This window comes from Carettochelys insculpta, chromosome 3 (assembly GCF_033958435.1).
Source record: "Carettochelys insculpta isolate YL-2023 chromosome 3, ASM3395843v1, whole genome shotgun sequence".
Taxonomy (NCBI): domain Eukaryota; kingdom Metazoa; phylum Chordata; order Testudines; family Carettochelyidae; genus Carettochelys; species Carettochelys insculpta.
The window spans coordinates 94,362,128-94,384,393 of record NC_134139.1 but is presented as its reverse complement, the minus strand read 5'-3'; the positions used below and the strand labels follow the sequence as shown (position 1 = coordinate 94,384,393).

At 40.6% G+C, this 22,266-nt stretch overlaps 1 protein-coding gene across 4 annotated transcripts in view; it reads left to right on the top strand.

Moving 5' to 3' along the window:
- AKAP12 (A-kinase anchoring protein 12) overlaps positions 1–22,266 on the top strand; it is a 105,443-nt gene that overhangs the window by 76,767 nt on the left and 6,410 nt on the right. For all 4 annotated transcript variants that reach the window (XM_074990374.1, XM_074990372.1, XM_074990376.1 and 1 more), the window contains one exon: positions 13,329–19,602. In XM_074990374.1, the coding sequence (XP_074846475.1) occupies positions 13,329–19,594 (6,266 nt within the window). In that variant the 3' untranslated portion in view covers positions 19,595–19,602. The remainder of the gene's footprint in view (positions 1–13,328; positions 19,603–22,266) is intronic.

Sequence of the window (22,266 nt, the reverse complement as noted above, 5' to 3'; positions counted from 1 at the left end):
TTTGAAAAACCAAAATATGTAAGCTCTCATTAGTGTAAAACCAATGAGAAGTCCTGTGGCACCTTATAGACTAACAGATTTACTGGATCATAAGCTTTTGTGGGCGAAGACCCACTCTGTCTACCTGCATCTGACACAGAAGGTCCTAGGACTTCTCATTGTTTTTGCCCAAACAGAGTAACTCAATTACCCTCCGATACTCATTAGTGTCAATAATGTAAGCCAATATAAATCTGTGCAGTTTGCAAGTAAAGTTTAAAATGCAAGTAATGCTAAAATTTATCCTCCTTAAGATGTCCTGAGAAAGAGAACTTTCTGTCTTCCTCAATGTGAATTGGAATTATTCATTGTTAATATAAATCAGGATGTTTCTGAAACTTTAATAACAGTAAGTAAATACTGTACTTATCTTTTAATTCTTCTTTGTCCAGAATGCGTTGTGTAGTTTTGTTCAAATATAAATGGGTTTTGCCCATGAAAGCTCATTACCTGAAGACTAACAAATTATTTATGAAGGTGCTGCAGGACTTGTTTTTGAAACTACAGATTAACAGGCTGCCCCTCTGAGTGGAAAAACTAGGAATGTTTCAAAATGAGCACAAGGAGAGTAGTTTAAGATTTGTAGCATGCTGTTTTGGTTAATATGCAAAGTAGCTGGGCTGAATTGAAAGCATAATGGTTGTCCAACTGATTTACCAAAGAATCTCTAAATACAGTAAGTAAATTAGAAAACTTAGAGCATCAAAGCATCTTAAATACAAGTTTTAGAAATACTTTTTGACAAAAATAAAGTGTGGGATTTTAAAAAAGTTAGATTGGTAAAAATAATACCTTTATAACAGGAATTTCCTAAATCAGACCTCAACCTGGAGCAACTTTTACAGCTGTATCATAAATGCCTGAAAATAAGGTGTTTATGATGGACAATACCATTACATATTATTACTGCTTGTGCTTTCTTTTCAATTAAGTTAATGTGATTACCTTTTTTTAGAACCATGCTTTTTGCTTTTTTGCAGGGAAGCAAAATCATGAAGAATGGCAACTGATGTACTGACCTCTTCCCCACCCTCTTACCCTATTTTCTTTTTTAAAAAAAAAAAAAAAAAAAAGCAGGGGCGGGGGGCGGGGCGGGGCCTGGGATTACAACATTTAACTGTTTGGCTGACAATCTGTTTAACATTAGGATATTCCAAGGTGGAGTTAACTGCGAATTAGTATTTAACTCTTTAAAATAAGTCACTGGCTAGGTCATGGATTACAAGTGTTCGTTGTGCAATGCAGTATGTAAATGTCTTTTAAATGCTAATTATTGCTATCTACCCCCCCCCCCCCCCCCCAAAAAAAAAAACAACACTTCCCTACTAATAAGCACAGCAAACTGTGCTCAAAAATAGGTGAGTGGCATAGAATGGTAAAATGGTCAAGGAACTAAATAAAAGAAGGTATTTGAAATTTGAGGTGTAGATGTAAATATAGCCATTGGAGGAAGGTCAGGAAGAGAGGGAAGACTTGCAAAATACCTTAGGAGGAATCAGCAGTGCTCCAGACTGCAGTACATTAAGCTATTTTATTTAAAATTTAATGTAGCTCTTAAAAATCATGTCTAGAGTATTTTCTTTACCTTATTTTAATAATGCAAACTGAGTATCTGATTTATTGTTAGAAGCTACACCCTCAAATCTGAAGTTCAAAACGACTCCAAAAAAGTACTTGAGTCTATAAAACAAAGTCTAATTCTAATTTTTTCCATAATGAAAATTGAAGTTCACAGTTTAGCTCTTTGGTCTAATTAACTAATAAGTTCAAACAGCTCTCCTAGCATAAGTATTTTCAAGGTAAGCATCTCTTTATGATTGATTTTTTTTTGACATGATAGACCTTCAGGAGTTTTTGCTTCCGGCAAATCCCTATGAATTTTGACCTTCAGTAATTTTCATGCTTATTTTAAGAACAGATTAGGTTCAATACAATTTTATTCAATGTCAACGTACTTTATATACATGTTCAGAAAAAGTTCCTGTGTAAAAGGCAAACTGGTCCAACCAATACATGGATGTAATAAAAGAGGCAAATTAAATGATCAGAAGCAAGGCACTGTGTCCATTCAAATTCATTCTTAAATTTCCCTCTTGCGTGGCTACTCTGTGGGTGCATCTACACTAAGTTAGGCACTACGTCAAAGTAGCCAGCAGAGTGTTTACACACATTTTCCCTTACTTTGAAATAGGGAGCCCAACTTCAAAGTCCTTACTCCATTCCTGGGAATGGAGTAGTTCCCTACTTTGAAGCAGGGTGTATGTAGATGCTCAACTTCCAAGCTGCAACTTTGAAGTTCTTTTTGTAGTGTAGACACAGCCTCTGAGTATCAGAACAGTAGGGTTTTTTTGAGGGGTTTTAACACGGCAAACATTTTGCAACTCTAGACATAGTGGACACAAACGTCTTATGATGACCTTTATGCTGTGGGCTGAATCCAGAGACTTTGACTTACATGCATGTAACCCCAGTAATCAGAATATATGTCCAAGAGCAGAATTTGGCCCTTGATGTTTAAATATTTAAGAAACTAAGACCAAAAACCCTTGTTTGGCATCTTTTCACTGAGTAGTAGAGTTTGGAAAGGGCTGCTGGGTGTGTTTGACATGTATCTGATAGATTTAGAATGCAGGGAATTGATGGAAAAATCCAGAGCTGTGCTACAAATCCAAGGGGGGGGGAAACTCAACCAGCTCCAGATGTTGACATGGTTGACTGCGAGAACATGAAATGCTGCAGATTTAACTGTTTCAACCTAAAAAAATTTCTCATCCAACTACCATTCTCGCCCCTCCTGTGAGGGGAAGGGGTGGGAGGAGTTAAGCTGCCAACAGTATTTACCAAGTTAATAGAAGTAAAACACAAAAAAGTTATTCTCCATGTTATCCACTGGATATTTAATGAGATATATATGAAAGTTTGTAATATTGTATTAATACTTCAGTGCTTCTGTGTTGCTCCTAAACTGAAAATATGTCTTGATACTCCAGACTCCTAGCTACTGTAAAATTTGTAAAATCCAGCATCCTCACTTCTTAAAGCCCCCAGAATATTTCCTTCTGCATAAAATGTTACAATGCCTTGGCAATTTTATTAGAGTGCAAACTATTCCATTCAATTAAACCACTTTTGAGTAGGCAGAAGAGCAGCTACAATCTGAAGCTGGAACCCTAAATGCCCTGGGTAGGTACTGAGCTGATGGATTGTGTGAGATGACCGGTGGTGGTGTCCCTCCAGCAGCATATTGTGGATGTGAGGCATGAGAGTGATTCCTAGGTGGAGGTCATTGCAATAGATCACTTCAGCCTTCATCCTAAATATACAACATTTTTAAAGGGTAGAAATAATCTGAATGGACACTTCTTGTGCTCATTGTTTTCTTCTAACTTTTTATTTAATGAAGTATTGAAATACGAGGTAGGTATTTCATACAAATGGCCTTGAAAGCGCTAATTATTAAAAAATTACTTTAGTAACCTTATTTTACAGTGTTACACAGCCCAAAAAAACTAGAATATTTATTCATTCTCACGTGTCTGTAGCTTTCATCATAACAATACAATTCTATTTTTAAGCTCCAAAGCAAACATTTACTAATTAACGGATTCTTTGTCTTAACATTCTTTTTCTTTCTTTCTAAAAAAAGAAAGTAAAAATACTTTGTGATTGCCATTGTGCATCTGTCAGTCGCAGCTTTCTTTAAAACAGAAAAAGCAGCTGATTAGTTCATTTGGCTTGGTTTCTTGTGTAACTGTTTAAAATTAAATTGTGTATGTGGGTTCTTGGAATACTAAAAAGGGACCCAAACTAGTAAACTTGTTTTTTTTTTTTTTTTTTTACACCCCTAATGTGTTAAACCAAAGAACCAATTTAACTCTTTGAGGCTATAATTAATTCTTAGGGGTCCAACACTAAGCAAGGGTTGAGGAGAACCATTAAGAAGATTTGTGCTTGAGGGACAATATCTAGCTGTTAGGCGGCTGCCAGTTTAGGTCAAGATTTTTGCCTAGAATGAGTTGTCACTATATTTAGCCCTATTTTTGCTGCCCTTCCTGTCTCTTGACAGCTCTACTACCTATCAGTCTCTGTCCTTGACTGATTTCTCTATCTATGTGCGAAGCATCAAGGAGAGGCATTCTTTGTTTGAGAAAGAACCAGCATGTTTCTGGATCAGAAAGATGGAGGGAGCATGCGGCTTTTTAACCCTTTTGGGAAAGGAAAAAAAGGAAAAAAAAGACCAATGGCACAGCCATAGTTGACTCAGTTGAGCTGAGTTAGGTGCATGCAACTCAGGCTGTCAGGTTAAAAACTATTGTATAGTTGTTTGGGCTCAGGCTGCAGATGTGGACTTTTCAAAAGCTCAGGTGTCACCCCAATGTATAGTACAACAACAAAACTTTCTCTTAAAAAAAATAGCCTCACAACCTTAGCTCCACCACCTTAGTTTACTGGGCTGGCTGTGGGTTTTTACCCCTGTGGAGACCTACTCTTTGGGCCTTCTGCATTACAAAACATTACCAGGCTAGAATACGGTTGTGAAGAATTGAGTTACCTGGGGCAATGCTACATATAACTTAGTGATCAGTATGGATAAAAGGACAAATCCTATTACATTTTATGTTCACTATCTCAGTTCTTTATGACCATGTTCAAGTGTGGTAAAATTCTGTTCTGTGAACAAAGCCTTGGAAGGTAAGAAGGCACTTCTGGAGGGGAGGCGACAGCTAGGGAGGCTGAAAAATGTTATTTGGGGGAGAGAGGAAGACCAGGAGGGGCTCCTGCTAAAAGGGGAGGAAAGGACATCTCTCTCCGACGCCCACAATTTTGCTGCTTGCCACCTAAAACTGAGGTTTTATAATGAAAATACAATTAAATTTTGTTGTCACCAGTACCCATGTTTTCAAATATCTTACATATTGTGGGTGGTTTGGTGGTGTGTTGTTTGTTTTTTTTTTTTTTTAGAGACCAACCCCCACCCCTTTATTTTATATTTTTCCCTTTGGGGAAATCCCACTTCTACTTTCTGACAAGCTTCCTGTTTAACTATGGTTTCATGGAAATGACTTAATCATGGTAGTATTCTTTCTAGGGCAAAGAATGAATGAAAGCTTGTGTCTCTTCCTTGTTTCATCTCAGCATGTGAAGCACATGGCTTTAGTTTTAAGATGTAAAATGCAAAAAAAAAAAATCAGGTCATGTATTTGCATTTGTCGTTTTCCATTGTGGTTTTTTTGTTTTTGCTGAAATTGAAAGGGCGTTAGAGAGTTGCATTCCAACTATTGCAAAGTACTTCCAAGCTGGGGTTCTCAGAATTTGCTCATGGAATGCACTGAAGTCTACAAAAGATATACATTCCCAAAGGGAGAGTAATCCCAGATTCTTTGAGAAGGGTTTTATCCTAACTCTGCCCTTGCAAATTACTCAGTTTGAACTTTGTTTTAAGGACTTAAAATACCATGGAGGCCGTGGTTCCTGGAATTTAGCCGTTTTAGTTAGGTGAGACTATTCATTCCTGTGTTTGTCATTATGCTATTTAAATGTGGATGTGAATAGTACCTTTCTGTAATTAGTTCATTACCTGGGATCTTGTGGGTTTATTTTTAGCTTGGTTGATCTGCTTATATTCCAAATATCCACAATGCACTTATCCATGCACAAAGATGCAGTTTCTTTGTCACTTTTGAAAGTTTGATTTAGGCATTTTTGAAAATTTTACTCTGTTTGCCCTGTGGTAGAATTACTTCATTTATCCAAACATCTAGTGAAGGAGTATACTTGTCTCAAAGTTGTTGCCAGCTGACTTTGATCTTTTTTCTTTGTGTATTCTCAGCATTCCAGTCATATCTAGAGTGTAAGGGATTGCACAGTCTCATCCTTTTAGTTTCACCTCTTACACAGTATCGGGGTCCTGTAGAATAATTGACTTCAAACCCCATTTATTTAAATGGAGCCAGGATTTCACCTGTAATGTCGTTTCTGTTCTTTCAGATTAATTGCTAAAAGATCTTTCCCCACCCCAAAGAAACAAAGCCTAAGTATATTAACTTAGGGCTAATGTATTTTGACAAAACTATTAATGATACGTGTTACCTATTTTTGTGTATTATAAACTTCTAGAGAGAGACACATGCCTGATAAACTGTAGTGTTATCTGTAAAAATGTTGATGTACTGCCATCTGCTGTTCTTTTCCTCAAACTGCAGAACTGAAACACCAGGCAATTAATTACCACACTACTGAAAAGGACATAACTTGTTAGGAAGTATGCTGGCCTCGGTTTTAATGTGGATATGCGTGTTTTGATACTTCAAACAGTGTGGCATTTTTGTATGCACTAATAATTGCAGGGAAGAGCTCAAATGTTGAGGTGGGAAGTAGCAGCTGAAAAATTACCAGCAGCCACATTCATTCCTTTTGAAGACGCTTAGGCTATGGTTACATTACAGCGGTCTGTTGACAGAAGTCGCTGTCAGAGGAGATTTCCTGACAAAACTTCGTCGACGGAGTGCAGCCACACAGAAAAAAAGCCAATTGGAAGATTGGTCCGCTCTGTCAACAGAGCAGCAGGGTGGGATTGCCCAGCTGGTCTCTTGACAAAACAGGCATCCGGAAGCACAGCAGACAGGCCTGTTGACAGAGGCCCCCCAGAGCATCCATACAGCGTTATGCCTCATGGATGAGAGGCAGAATGCTGCTGGCGAAAGTGCTGAACTTGTTGATAAACTGTCTTCTTTCCCCTGCCCCTAAAAAAAAAAAAAAGCCCAAAACTGCCGGGGGAGCGGGGAGCTCTTAATTTTCCCGTGGAGTAGTCAGATACTATCAGCAAATGTAATCAAACTCTCTGGAGTTAGCTCCCAAATGTGAGTACCTCAGCTCAGACAGTGGGAAAACAGGGCAGACACCCCAAGTTCGTGGAGTGTTCTATACTAACATTTCACCAAAACAGTAACAAATGTGAACTCCTGGGTCAATATCCCAGTCTTATGATGGAGTCACTGTCCCCTTAGTCTCTCCATTCTGTCTTGCCACCCAGATAAACTGGATGGACTTTGAGATTAAAAAGTCACTTAAACCAAAAATCACACCCCATCAGGTTGTTCTCAGTCCCAGGAGACCAGTCACTTAGCCAGGATGAGTTGGTATTCGAGCTATTGCTTCTTACAGAAAGCAAGCTCACCATGTCACTACCCTGGATAGGTCCACGCAGCAAAGTTGTTATGATATAGTGGGCTTTACTTCTGTACTCTACTTGAAAACATAACTAAAATTTACTTATGGTTAAAATGCCAGTTATTTGAGAGTTGTGGGTGATAGAATGCTGGTTGTGAAAGAGTTTACTGTAACAGGATACAGATACTTTCCTTGTTTTTCACTTATCACCCTGCTTTACTTTTCATGAAGTTTAAATATCAAATTTATTATTGTATTTAATAATCAGTTTGGTCTACAGTAGAACGTTAGCTTTATGAACACATTGGGAAAGATTGTTCATAGCTCAGAACAAAATGTTGTGGTGTTTTCAAAAGCTTACAACTGAACAATGACTTAATACACCTTTGACACTTGACTATGAATAAGAAAAATGCTTTCTCTGTATTTTTAGTGGTTTACATAATGCAGTCCTATACTCTATTACTGGTCTCCGTGGCTTACTAATGGCATACATCCCAGTTCCAAGTGAAGTATGTGGTTGAAAAGTCAGTTCATAACTAAGTTTCTACTGTATACTAATACACAAGCAAATTAGGCTGGGGCATCTGGCCTACCAGGGTGACCACACATTGACCATCCCTTCATGACCTTGTGCATGACATATAGACAAACCTTGAATACTTACCCAGCTGCAACCAATAGCAAAAGATGCTACCCACTCCCCTGGGGTTCTCCTGTCAGCATGGGTACCCCACCTCCCAGAGAGGCAGTAGCTAAGTCAGTGCCCATCTTCACAGCAGTGTCTATACCAGGGCTTAAGTGGGAAGAACTACATCATTTGAGACCATGGATCATAGTTAGTATAAGTTTTTAGGCCAGGGCTCAGTGATTTAACCAGTTTTTGTTCTATTTGACACTAGTGCTGCATCATGCTAAACTTGAGAAAATCACTTTTCAGCTGGGGGTGGGGTGGTGTTCAAGGTGGCAAACATTACAAGTTTATACCAACACTTTTTTTTCCCCTTCCACCCTGCTGCAGCCATGGGAGTATGGAGCTGAGGATATAGAAGTGGGGTAAGATTGTAGGCACTGTGGGACTAATATCTGGGAGGAGCTAGAAGAGATACATGCTACTGACAGTATGTCAGTATGTCCAAGCCTGAGTGATATTCTGGGACAACCATGAGACTATCAGTTTTCTTTTTTTCCCCCCTGCCAGTAGTGACAAGAGCCGGAATAACCCTTCTTCCATGTCCAGCAAACTGAAATTTGCTGTAAAGGGGGAGAAAATAAGCTATATTTGGAATCTGAGTTTAATTTTTTCAAGGAGGTGATTGGAAAAGATATTTTAAAAGTTGGAAAATAAAAGCAAGATGATTATAGCTTTAAAGAGGCAACCGAAGGTGGGAAAAGAGGAGCTTTGAGTCACTTTTAACCCCAGTGAGTGGGAAGGAGTACAGGCACTACTAATGTTTTCCATCCATGTGTGGAATAAATTTTATGTGCACCAAGACGTGCAGTGGCACTGGAAATATTTTTGGGGATTGGGCTGCTGAGCTGCACAGCCCTCCCAACCCAATTTCCTGGGCTTATGAGTATGTGCAGATGTACGCCACCGGTAGATACACGTGCTGTTGGCTGTGGGCACTGTGGGTGTTCCGCTAATCAGATGGTGGCATTAGAATTCCTGTTTTCCAAACGAACTGCCAGTCTAGCTACATTTTTCAGGACATGTTTTCACGGCAGGTGAGAGCAATGGGGCAGTGCTTTATTGATAAATCGACTGCCAATCGCTCTCCTGCCAACTTGGGTAGTGCACCTCAATGCGAAGCACAAGAGCAATTGGTGGGAGAGCATCTCCCATCGACACACCATTGCGAAGACCCAACCTGTAAGTACATCTAACCTAAGTTCATCAGTTTCAGCCATGTTATTCATGGAGCTGAAGCTACATAACTTGGATCCATTGGCAGCAGTGACTGCTTCCTATCTAGGATGTCTGCCTTATGCTAGTCACTAGGCTGAGTTCTCTGCATACTTTTTCTAAAGCATTAATTGCTTGAACTCATCCTGCTAGAAAGAAAGTAAATTTGCCCCTTCCAAACAAAAAGTGCTCCTGCTTTCCTGGGTGTTAGATATTTAAATGTTACCATAGTGGCTTTGTTGGATTTTTTGGTGTGCAGGCTGGAATTTTTGCAATTTATACTACTGCGGTTGTATTTTCTCAAAAATTTTAGGCGATCTTAAAGCATTATAAGCATCTCTTGGTGTACTCTGTGTGCTAATTTCCAACACCTTGAGTAATCATTTACTCCTGTGCAAAACACTTCAACATGATTGTTTTATATCTATTTTACACTAGTATGAATGACTATATCAGATCCATTTTTTAAATTAACTCACAAAATTACTTAATGGAAATGTTTGAATTTCTAGGCATCAGGAATTTATTCATATGACAAGAATTAAGGAAGAATTGTGGGTAAAATGTGGGTGTTCTCCTTCCCCTCCCTCCTGCTATGATTAGTTGTGATGCGATAACTTGCTTTCTCACTTCATATATCTTTATTCCTTTCCTTTTATTTTAAGAAATTAATTAATATGGGTGTAGAGACCGTGGCATATTACAAGCAAACAAATTCTTCCCTCTTAACATACTGCAAAGATGAACAATGTCCTTTGTCTAACTACCACTTCTAGGCAGTTAATAGTTTTAGAATTCTAGTTGGAAGAAGTCCCATAGTCAAACGCTAGAAACAATGACCTCGGAGTGAGGATTTATTATTATTTACATTTAGAGAAGATTTACAAGTAAAGAACCGTCTTCGTTTCCCAGACACTCACCCAAATCCCATCACAAGCGTGATTCAGTTTGTCTCCCTAATAGTAGAGCATTATTCATGGGTCCCCAGATTGGCCATGATTTAACACTTAATTAGTTTGTTCTAGGATTATGGGTTCACATCTTGGTTTTTGTTTGTTCAGCCTAGTGCTATAGTTATTGCATATAGTAAACTGCAGAGATAATACAAAGGTCTTGTTGCCAGGTTTTGAATGTTTTCCCCTGTAGGATTGCCAGCCTTCATCAATTTGTCTTGGAGTCTCTAGGAATTAAGGATTCTGGCATGTGATGAAACCTTCAGAAATCCAGCCAGCCAAAACTGGCGACCCTATTTGTAGTCATGAAATAAATGAAATACAAAAGGCTATGTCTTCATTAGCACCCCCCTTTCGAAAGGCAGGTGCTAATGAGACACTTCAGGATATGCTAATGAGGCACTGCAGTGAATATGCGGCACCTCACTAGCATAATGGCGGCCACAGCACTTCAGTAGTGCCGCTTTCAATCATGCGTGGCTCGTCTACGTGAGGTCCTTTTTGAAAGGACCCTGCACATGTTGAAACCCCTATTTGGTTATTGGAATAAAGGGATTTTGACATGTGCGGGGTCCTTTCGAAAAGGACCCTGTATAGATGAGCCACACACAATTGAGAGCAGCATTTTTGAAGTGCTGCAGCTGCTGTTATGCTAATGAGGCGCTGCATATTCATTGCAGTGCCTCATTAGCATATCCTGAAGTCTCACTGGCATCCCCCTTTCGAAGAAGGGGTGCTAGGGTAGACACAGCCAATGTATAGTTCCCTCAGAAATTTAAAATGTCAAAAAATTCCTTTTTAACTATTTCCATTTAGTATTTCTTTGCCAATGATTAGCTTGTATATGGTTTGTGTGCTCAGATGTGCTCAGACATTTGCTGCTTTTACTGTCTCTCACACAGTATTCACTATCACCTCATGAGTTATTTCAAACTATCTTGCAAATGCAAATAATATCAAGCTGCTATTATCAATATGAAATAGTCTAAGCTAGTTCACTTAAAAAAAAAAAAAAAACTTTCAAAATTCATTGATCCTTCTTGGATATGAGCACCAAGGCCCTTCCCTCAGGGTTAGATTGTAGGTCCCTGTTGGAAGTTTCATTATATTTGAGAGGGTTTTATACAATATAATTCTGATCTACAATTGGATACACACAGGTACACCTTTGTGACCCTTCTGCCCCAGTGTATCTCATCGTGCTTCGCAGGTGCAAGTATGCTTGTGTGGAGAGCCAGGGAGTAAATTGGTTATTTGCAGCTTGCTTTGTGGGATTGGGTTTCTTCAGGACCTCATAGGTGTAAGTTGTTGTCACAACAGCAGGAGCAGCACAAGGTTTTATCTTGATTATATAGAATGTAATCATGTTAATTATCCAAAGTAGTTGTAAGTGGAATACAACGCATTCCCGCATTTGTTTCTTCTGTGAGTTGGAGTCTCTGAGCTTCCCTTGTTAGTTTTCTCCCCCAAACCGCCCCCCTCTACATCCGCCCCAAAAGAGAAAACGTTTCATTTTAGCTTTCCTGCTGAGTGCATTTGGACATTTAGGTAACTTATGCTCCAAACGTTTAAATGCAGTGTATGCATGCTAGTCTACAACTGTTGCCTCTCTTGCTAGCCTGCCGGCAATATACCAAAAAGGACACCATTAATGGTACGTTTAACCGAAACAACTATAATGAATAATATAAATCAAGGGCCCTGTCACTCCACCCAAGAAAACTCTTAGAATTCTGGTTGTACACTATGTGAGGCATAAGTAAAATGCCTCCACCTAGGGTGACAAATGCTCTGAGCAGGAAAGCTGTTATGAAATTTGTCCCTTTTGATATTCTGTAGGAAAGCAGGAAGGGCTCAGAGGCCAAGATACATAGGAGTGGGTGTCAGCCTGTGGTGCACTGTAAGTTGACAGTAACCTAAAATGTTTGAAGAAAATGTTAGTAGTTTTATTTTTAAGTAAGGTTTTGGAAATTCTTTATGGAAGGGGGAAAAATTGAGCTTTTTTTAGTCTGCATTTCTTGAGAATTAAATAGTGATTTGGTTGTGTGGTCTTGCAGGGGAGTAAGTGGGTAGAGGGCACCCTGTTCCGCATGCAGACTTAGCCTATGCGGTGAGTGAGGAGGGACACGTAGCTTCCTTCATACCCTCTGTATGCTGGCATGAGAGTGGTAGGGAACAGGAAGAGCCTGAGTTATCCTGTTCCAGCGACCATAACCCAAACAGCTCTACCAGAGGACATGCGTTATGCTGCATGCTAATATAGACCAGAAGACTGTATAATTTTTCTCTTTCGCTTTCCTCCCCAGATTACTACGTATCCTCTGCCTTCACTGGGGCACTGCTCTGTCTAATGAGGACAAATGCCACCAGGGCAGCACCCAGGAAGCCTCTAAGCAGAGGGAGAGCTTCTAGGGTCTGAGATTAAAACTGTTTTTTTGCCTTCTCATGCATTATTACCAGTTTCAATTGTCCCAAGCAACTCTTTTATACCTCACTAATTTGGTTACTGGTGATATGTGGAAAAAGGAAGGAATTTTAGCTCTCAGGGTGAGTTTGCAGGATTGGTAGTCATGATAGTATTTGTTGAAGTTGTGGAGAGGTGTGGAACTGTTTAAGCTGATGTTTTAAAATACTGCTGAAAAAAGTCTTAGAGTACAGGGATGTCTGGCTTGTTGCTGAAGCAGGGGACTGGTGGACAGGACATTTTAAGTTCTGTTTTCAGCTCTGTGATGGATCCCATCATGTCCTGTTACATTCAGATGGAGACATAACACATTCTTATCCTTCCACCAGCCTTTTGCCCACTGTTGATCTTTCACCGTTGATGCAATGCTTTTCCCTGACTGGGAAGGAGTTTGAGCATCTGCTTCAGTGTGTATCCTCTGAAGTAGAGGCATTTCTGAAGTGAACATCTGTTATCAGCATACTTGTTTTGCAGTCCTGAACTTCACTTGCCCAGACAGAATGAGAGAGCCTAGAATATGCTCAATGAGCTGTCTGTCAAGCAACAAAGCAAATATGGACATGATTTTCTTCACCTCTTACAGATGAGGAGGAAACTAGGTTTAAAATGAGACCTGCTGTTAAAGGCTTTATTACAGATCGAGGACATGCCACCATAATGCTATATAATACACGCTTTACAAGATTGCATTAAAATGTAAAGTATCTTATCTCAAGCAATTTTAATAAATAGCTGAGCTTAAGACATACCCTAACTAAGATTATGGTAAATCTCATGCTTTTTGCTTTTTTTACAGTTGGACAAAGAGACTCTGCAAATGTGATTGTGAAAGAAGAGCTGGATGAAAATATGGAAGCCATGACTCCAGAATCAACTGATAAGGTTGGTGTGGAAGAAGGACTGAAGGATATTCAGGAAGCTAATGAACAGTTGCCATCAGAAGAAGAAAAGGTAGAAGAGCTGGAACAACCCAGTGAATCTCCATCTAATGATGTTGGATTTAAAAAGGTTTTTAAATTTGTTGGATTCAAATTTACTGTTAAAAAAGACAAGACAGAAAAATCTGAACCTGTTCAGCTTCTGACTGTAAAAAAAGAGGAAGCAGAAGTGGCAGCAAATGGAGCTGGGGATCATAAAGAATTAAAGCTAGACCTGGTGGAGGAAACAACACCAAATGAAGTGACTCCCCCTGCAGAAAAGATTGAAGAAGAACCAAAGAGTGAGGAAAGGAAAGATGAATCTCCTTCTGAGAAGGTAGCCGAAGGCCCAAGTGAGGAAGCTGAAAGAAAGGAAGAAGCAGAAGAGAAAAAAGAACCTAGCAAAGTACCAGAATGTGCAACAAATGCATTAGTTAATGATACCACATCGCCAATAAGAAAATTCTTTACTCAGGGTTGGGCTGGGTTTAGGAAAAAGACTAGTTTTAGGAAGCCTAAAGAGGATGAACAACAGTCTCCTGAGAAAGGAAAACAAGAGCAAGAAAAAGATGTTGCAGACATCCCAACAGAAAAAAGTGAAGATCAAACTGAGAAAGAAAAGGAAGAGCAAGAAAGGAAAGTGACCGGGCTGCCAGGAGAAACAAGTTTGAAGGAGGAAGTTATTCCTTCTGAACAGCCACTTCCACAACAGACCGCTGAAAGTGTAAACAAGGAATCTGAAATACCCTTTGAAGAAAAAGTAGATGTATCCCTTGAAGAAATATCAAAACCAGCAAAAGAATGTAAAATAGTGTCAGAAGAAAAAGCTGAAGTACACTCTGAAGAGAAATCTGAACCAACAGCTTCCACGACCATGGAAATATTTGGTGAAAAACTAGAAAAATCTGAAGACAAGTCTGAAACAGTAGCTCCAGTGGCAACAGAATTATTAGAAGGAAAAACTGAGAAATCTGAACGAATAGCTCCCCTTGCAACAGAAGTCTTTGATGAAAAGTTAGACGCAGAGGTAGAAGTTCATGTTAGCACTACAGAGATTAAAGCAAGTGGGAATGAACGGATGCCCACCTCAGCTTCTGAACAATCAGATGGAGAAGATGTGGTACAAAGAATTGAACCCACTGAGGATCAAATGAAGGCCAAAGAAACAGTAGGCACTGTAGTGGATGACCACATCAAGCACATGGACCCAAGCCCTGAAGATGCAGCTACATGCAAACCTCCAGAAGGTATCACAAATGAGGTTGAACTTTTGTCATCACAAGAGAGAGCCAAAGTGCAAGGCAGCCCCCTAAAGAAACTTTTTACTGGTACTGGGTTAAAGAAACTTTCTGGAAAGAAGCATAAAGGAAAGAGAGAAGAAGGTAAGCCAGGGGAACTAGCAGAACAAATTCAACATTTAGCTGATTCCCCAGAAAGTCCAGAAGAACAAAAGGCAGAGAGTTCTGCCTCTTCACCTGAAGAAGCAACAGAACCTCCTTCTGTGGAAAAAACCACGGATGCAACACAAGTCACTGAAACTGAAGAAGGAGTAATTTCAGATGTAGAGAGGAAAAGAGAGTGTGTTACTCCTTGGGCATCATTTAAAAAGATGGTGACTCCCAAGAAACGTGTCAGAAGGCCTTCTGAAAGTGACAAAGAAGAAGAAATGGATAAGGCAAAGAGTGCTACCTTGTCTTCTACAGAAAGTGCAGTCTCTGAAAATCAAGAAGAAACTAAAGTAAATGGTGAGGACCAGAAGCTAGAAAGAAGCACAGAAGAGCCAAAAAGAAAGGTGGATACTTCTGTGTCATGGGAAGCCTTAATTTGTGTTGGCTCCTCTAAGAAAAGAGCTAGGAAATCCTCGTCTTCTGATGAGGAAGTAGGACAGAGGCTTGCTCAAGAAGGCCAAAAAATAGATGAGATTGGGCAAAGTAAAGAAACTGCACCAGACACAGTTCTAACTAGTTCCCAAGAAAGTGATCAAGGACAAGGAAGTTCCTCACCAGAGCAAGCTGGAAGCCCATCTGAAGGAGAGGGTGTTTCAACCTGGGAATCATTTAAAAGGCTAGTCACTCCAAGAAGAAAATCCAAAATCAAAGTGGAAGAGCGAACTGAGGAATCTGTGGTTGTTTCTAGCATAGAACATTCTACTTCAGATGGCGAACCTGGAAAAGAAGAAACATGGGTTTCATTTAAAAAACTAATACCCGGTCGTCGAAAGAAAAAGTCTGATGGGAAGCCAGAACACGTTTGTATGGAGGAAGCTGGAGAAGAGATGAAAGAAACCAATGAAGAAGACTCTGATGTTCCAGCTGTTGTTCCTTTATCTGAATATGAAGCAGCTGAACAAGAGAAAATTGAAGCTCAGCAAGCAGTACAAGCTAGGGTTATAAGGGAAGAAACTTTAGATGAAAAGAGAGCTGAAAAATTAGAAGATACCTTAATTATTGAGCAATCCAGTGAAGGACTGGTTCATGCAGTTACCGTGACTGTTGTGGAAGGGGAGAGAGCAGTTACCAGTATTGAAGAAAGGTCACCATCTTGGATATCTGCTACAGTGACTGAGCCCATTGAACAGGATAAAGATGAACAGCAGCCAACTGAGCAGGTATTTGAAACTGAAGTTGTTGTAGAAGAGACGGAGGTGGTTAGTAAAACTTTGCCGGAGCTGAGAAAGGACACTAGTGATGATACCTTTATAAGTGACCTAGAGTTAACCTCAGAAGCAGTAACAGCACTGGAAGAGGCAACAGACATTTCCTGTGGTGAAGGAGCAACTGAGGTGTCCCTTGCAGAGGAGACGACTGAAATGGTTTCTGCGGTGTCACAGTTAATAGAATCCCCAGATACTACAGAAGAAGTTACACCCGTGCAGGAGATAGAAGGGGCTGAACAAAATTTAGAAGAATTAAACAAACACACACAGGAAGTTCTTGAGGAAGTTGTAGAAAGAGTAAAGCTGTCGGAGAAAGCACAAATGGTTAGTGAAGGAACTGTGACTGATGTAATTCAATCAGTGCAGCGAATTAGATCTGAAATGAAAGATGAAGCTAATGATGTTAAAATCATATGCCAAGAAACTGTGTTGGTTGAACAGTCCTTAAAGAAAGAAGAACCAGAAGATTCTGACATTCAACACGTGGAAAGTGTAGTAAGTGTTCGAGGCAGAAATGAAGCTGATGGAAATGTTTTACAGGAAGTGTCAGAAATGTCTGAGAAGGATGCTGTAATGAAGGAACACACAGGAGAAGCTAAAAGGTTGGGTAGATTGGCAGATGAAAGTCAATGGCAAGAAACTGAACAAGCATTTATGGAAAAACCTGAAGAAATGTCTGAAGTAGAAAGGATTCCAGAGAAATGTAAACCGAAAGAGGAAGAATTGTACAGTAGTGTTGCAATAACTACCAAAGCAGAGCCAGAAGTGAAAGCTGAGCTTGTTACAATAGTAGAACCACAAGAAATTGCAAGTGAAGAGGCCAAAGTGAATCTAATAGAAATAACTCCAGGTGAAATCGCAGATGAAGGTGCTCGGGAACTGAATAGATCTGTAAGCGAAATACAGGAAGCAAAGCTTGAATTGTCTCAGGACTTTAAGCAAGTAGTGAACATGGTCCCTAACTTAGAATCAAAAAGTGTGAAAGTAACAGTAGCAGAAGCCCATTTGCTGAGTGAGGTAACTGAAGCCCCTGCTCAGCATGAGGCAGAAGATGCCGTGCTCGTGTTGGACTCAAAATCTAGAGAAGCAGCTGAGTCGCCTGTACAGTGTGAGCGTACTGACATCACAGTGCAAAGTGAAGGGGAAGATGCCATGGAGGCCTTAGAACCAAGATATAAAGAGGCACTTATAGATGTGGTCCCTGTGCAGAATGAGGTCGCTGAGGTTCCTGTGACGGAGGTGGAAGATACTGAGCATACCATATTAGAATGCACTGAAGCACTTGGAACTGAGGCTCCAGTGCAGATCGGTGTGACTGAGGCCTCTGCGCAAAGTGAGGGGCAAGACACTATGCTTAGCGTGGAATCGAAGGGCAGACAGGCCACGTCACAAAGTGAGATGACAGAGGCTACCATGCAGAGTGAGGCAGAAAGTATTGCTACTGTAGGGGCAATGCAGAGGGAGGTCACCAAGGCTCCTGTGAAGAAAGAGGAGGAAGATACTGTGCTTATCGTAGAATCGCAATGCACTGGAACAGTTTCACCTGAGGTTCCAGCACAGGGTGATGTGACTGAGGCCTCTGCACATAGTGGGGTGGAGGACGCTGTGCAGATCGTAGAAAAGGAATGCCGAGAGGCACTTGCCAGTGAGGTGCCAGATGGTGTGAAATTGGAATGCATGGACACAATTGCTGCCGAGGCCACAGTGCAAAGTAATGTGGAAAAAATTGCCCCTAAGGCCATGGTGCAGAGTGAGGTAGGTGAGTTGACACTTACTATCAAACCACAATGCAAAGAAATGACTGCAGGGGACGCCATCATGAAGAGTGAGGGAGCTAAGCTCTCCATGCAGAGTGAGGTGGAAGATACCCTGCTTTCTTTAGAAACCAAATGCGCAGAAGCAGTTATAACTGGGGATGCCATACAGCATGAGATAGCTGAGGCACCTGTGATGAGAGAGGTAGAAGGTGCTGTGCTTGCCTTAGAATCAAAATGCACTGAAGCAGCTGCAGCTCAGGATCCCATTCAGAATGTTATGGCAGATGCTCTGTCTAACTTAGAGCCAGAATACACAGGAGCAGTTGTAAACGGGGCCTCTTTGCAGAGTGACGTACATCCTAACGAACTGCTTATGCATGGAAAGGGAGATGAAGAGGAGCCCATGGAAGCAAAACAAATGTTTCTACTGACTTCAACAAGCTCAAATGACACTCAGAGAGAGGAAACCAGGACGGAGCTAATGAGGGAAGTGGAAAAAGATGTGCTGCTTAAATCTGGAAAATTGGAACTTGCAAGTGGTGATACACTTTCAACTGCAGTGCAACAGGAGATTTTAGCCGTGCAGCTGGAAGATACTGGCTCACCCATTCCTAGTATTGAAAGCTCTGAGGCTCTAAAAGCACCTGTACTTGCTACAGCTGCTGCAGTTGAAGAGCAAATCATTGCAGAAACTGTAAAACTTATAGAAACCTCAGCTGAAACTTTAGCAGCAGTGCCTGAAAAACTGTCTTCTGAACTTGTCCAAGATGCTACCGTTGCTCATTCAGGATTTGGGGCTGCAGATGGGAGTGCAAAAACTGCAACAGTGTCAGAGATGACCACTTCCATAGTGGATGGAATGACTGAAGTAACAACAAGCTGCACAATGCATGATTTGGTCCCAAAAGATTATGTGGATGGTGCAACCCAGGGGAAGAAGCAACTAAAGCCAGAGTGTAGTGAAGAAGCTGGAAAAAAAATAGTTTCTCAAGATAAAAAAAGCCCATCTCTAACCCACATAGAATTTGAAAAAGATATTGTTCAGTCTGTCGCTATAGAATCTCAGAGTACAAAAATTGTATTACAGATAATTCAGACTGCTGTTGACAAACTTGAGAAAACAGAAGAGCCAGATGCTGACTGCGTGACATCAGCACCACAGCAGCAGACTGAATTAATAGATGGAAGCGAAAAAAGTATGAATGTATCTGGAGTTCAGGATAGTGTACAGGGTGATCAGCAGTTTCTTGTAAAAAGTGAAGAGACAATAGAGAATAAAGAACAAGAGTTCCAGCAACCAAGTATAATCAAAGATGCTATTTTAACACAGTCTGCAGAGAAACAAGCTTCGCTAGAACAAATGAAAGATGTGCTGTTTATTTCTGTGTCAAAAGAGGGAGACATTCAGGATTCAAGAAAGATTGTACCTGTCTCTGAAGATCTTTCAGGTGAAAGTTTAGGGGCTCAAAAATCAGCAACAGATATGAGTCTTCCAGAAGACTTACCCAAAGAGACCACAACAGACCAACCAAAGATAAAGGAAGAAGAAGCAGCAGGGCAGGTGACAGAAACCCAAGAGAAATATATGGTTCAGCAAACACATATAGAAAAGAAAGATGATGAATGTAGCCAACCAGTGGAAGACACAAAGACATGCACAGAGGAAGATATAAATAACCAATATGCATCTTCTGGGAGTCCACAATCAAAGTCTGAGCTCACCAAATCTTGAGGCCTAATGTAAGTAGCATTTTCTTTAGTTAATTTTTGTATGTATTCAGGAACTTTTCCTGTTATGTTATTGATTTGATACTGTGTAATGCTCTTTGCTTGAATCAAAGACCTCCACAGGATTCCAAACCAGCGTCAAAACTTTCAAATTTTTTTGCTTAACGTAAGATACTAGATTGGTAGAAATTATAGTAAAGAACAGAATTACCAGATCCCTAGATGAATATAATCACTGCTTTAGAAAAGGAAATCATGCCTCTTCTATCTACTAGAATTCACTACACTGTATGTAGACTTTCAGAAAGCCTTTGATGGGGTCTCTCGCCAAAGGCTCGTACCCATAGTAAACAGATAGGATAAGAGGAAAAATCCTCCTATTGATCAGTAACTAGTTAAAGGGAAAAAAAAGGTAGAAATAGTCAGAATGGACGGTTTTAAACTGGGTCCAGTGCTGTTCAGCACATTCATAACTGATCTGGAAAAAGGGGTAGACACTGAGGTGATAACATTGTACAAAATTACTCCAGATGTTGAATATATAAAGCAGACTGTTAAAAAGGGATTTCTTAAAGTTGGGTGAGCAGGAAACAAATTGGCAGTTGAAATTTAATGTAGCTAAATGCAAACTAATATACAGGAGAAAACATCCAAACTCTATACAAAATGATAGGATTTAGATCAGCTATTAGAATTTGCAGAAGAGATCTTGGCGCTATTTATAGTAGTCTGAAAACATCCACTTAGTGTGCCACAGCAGTGAACAATGTTAGGAGCCATTAGGAAAGAAATAGCTAATAAGACACACACATCGTGTCCCTGTGCATATCCATGGTATGTCCACACCTTGAATAAGACATGCAGTGCTGGTCTTCACATCTCAAAAAAAACTGTATTCAAATTTTAAAAGGTAGAGAGTAGGCCAACAAAAATGGTTATGGGCTTAGACCAGCTTTCATAAGTGGAGAGGTTAAAAAGCTGGGAAATTTGTCAACGAAGGGTGGGTATGATAGAGCTATAGAAAATAGCAAATGATGTGAAAGTTACGAAGGAAGCGTTATTCACTCCTTTGCATAACTAAAAAAAAATGGGTCACCCAATGAAATTAATAGGCAGCAGTTGTGAAACAGAAGGAAGTACTGCTTCACTTAATGGGACAGTCAACCTGTGGAACTCATTGCTAGGAGATTTTTGTGAAGTGCAAAACTATAACGGAGTTTAAAAAAAATAATTAGTGGATTTTAGCCAACATGGTCTTGGGAACCATATTCTCTGGGTGTCTCTTGCCAGAAGCTAGGAGTGAACAACTGGAGATGGGCCACTCAGTTTGTTGCCTTTTTTGTTCATTCCCTCTGAATCACCTTGCTTTGGCCACTGTCAGCAGACAGGCTGCTGGACTATATGGACCGGTCCTACTGATGGGGGCTATGTCAGTATGGAGAGGCTGCAATTGCACAAGGGTCTGGCGTTTCAAAGGGGCCCAGAGCTCCTGGCTTCCACCATAGTCACTATGACAGTATCAGTGGCCAGAGCCCTGGGCCCCCTTGAAACACTGTGGAAATGCTACTCCTTCCAGCTGTGGAGGGGAGAGCACTGCCATGCTCTGGGTGGCACTAAGGGCTGACTGCCCTCAGCTCCTCCCCTTCTGCCCAAGGCTTCACCCCTTCCAGGGGCATGGAGTGGAGCCTTCCCCCCAGGCCCATGGTAGATGTCAGCCCTGCTAAGATGGACCATCAAGCAGATCAAGTTTGGTTCCTAGCTAGAAACTTAAATAAGGAGCCTTATTTTTCAGAGTTGTTGAGTGCTCACAGCTTCCACTATCAACAAGAGAAGCTAGTGTTCAACACCTTGAACAGCTCTACTAGTCAATTTCAGTTATGCTGCACTTGCCTGCTGCATTATCCTTCACCTGCACTCCCCTATCAGTGCCGATTGGAGCTTTGGATGCTCAACACCTTGGAAAATTGGAGCATTTCTTCAGGAGCCGTTCAACACTGTCTCTTAACTGCAGTGAGCGAGCTACTCTTCCCCTTTCTTGCTTGAGTGTGCTGTGCTCTCTATAGGCCCCCCTCCCTTTTCTTGCATCATACAATGAGTTTGTTCCACGTGTTGTTTTAGTCTTCACTTGTTGGTGAATAGGGGGCAATTCCAGCAACAGTCCTTCTGCCATAATATTGTCATCTTACCAGCTAAGCAAGTTGAGCCATATCTAGTCAGTACTTGGATGAGAAACCTAAGGAGAATCAAATTGCTGTGGGAAATGCTGATCATTCAGTAGTGGCAGTCTCTCCGTTCCACTCAGTGCTAAACTGTTTGGTGTTTCCTTTGAAAGAGGCGGAAAATAGGAGTTCCAAATGTTCTTATGACTGATATTTTGCCTCTGAAAATTAGAGCTCAAATCATCAACTGGTGTAAGTCAGTGTAACTGTTGATTTCAAAGAGAGCTGCCCTGATTTGTGTTAGGATTTGGTCTTAGATTTTTAGAAGAATACAACCTAGGAACTGGCTAACAGATAGCCACTTGAATGGTGGGCACCTAGGAGGAGGTCAGGTTTCTGACCACTGGAAGATGGGTGCTCATTAAAAGAAAAACTTTCATCTACCCATCCTCTTCTGGGAGTATCCTGCTTGGCAGAGGTGCAAGTTCTTTGGACTTGCTACTGATTTCCAGCCACT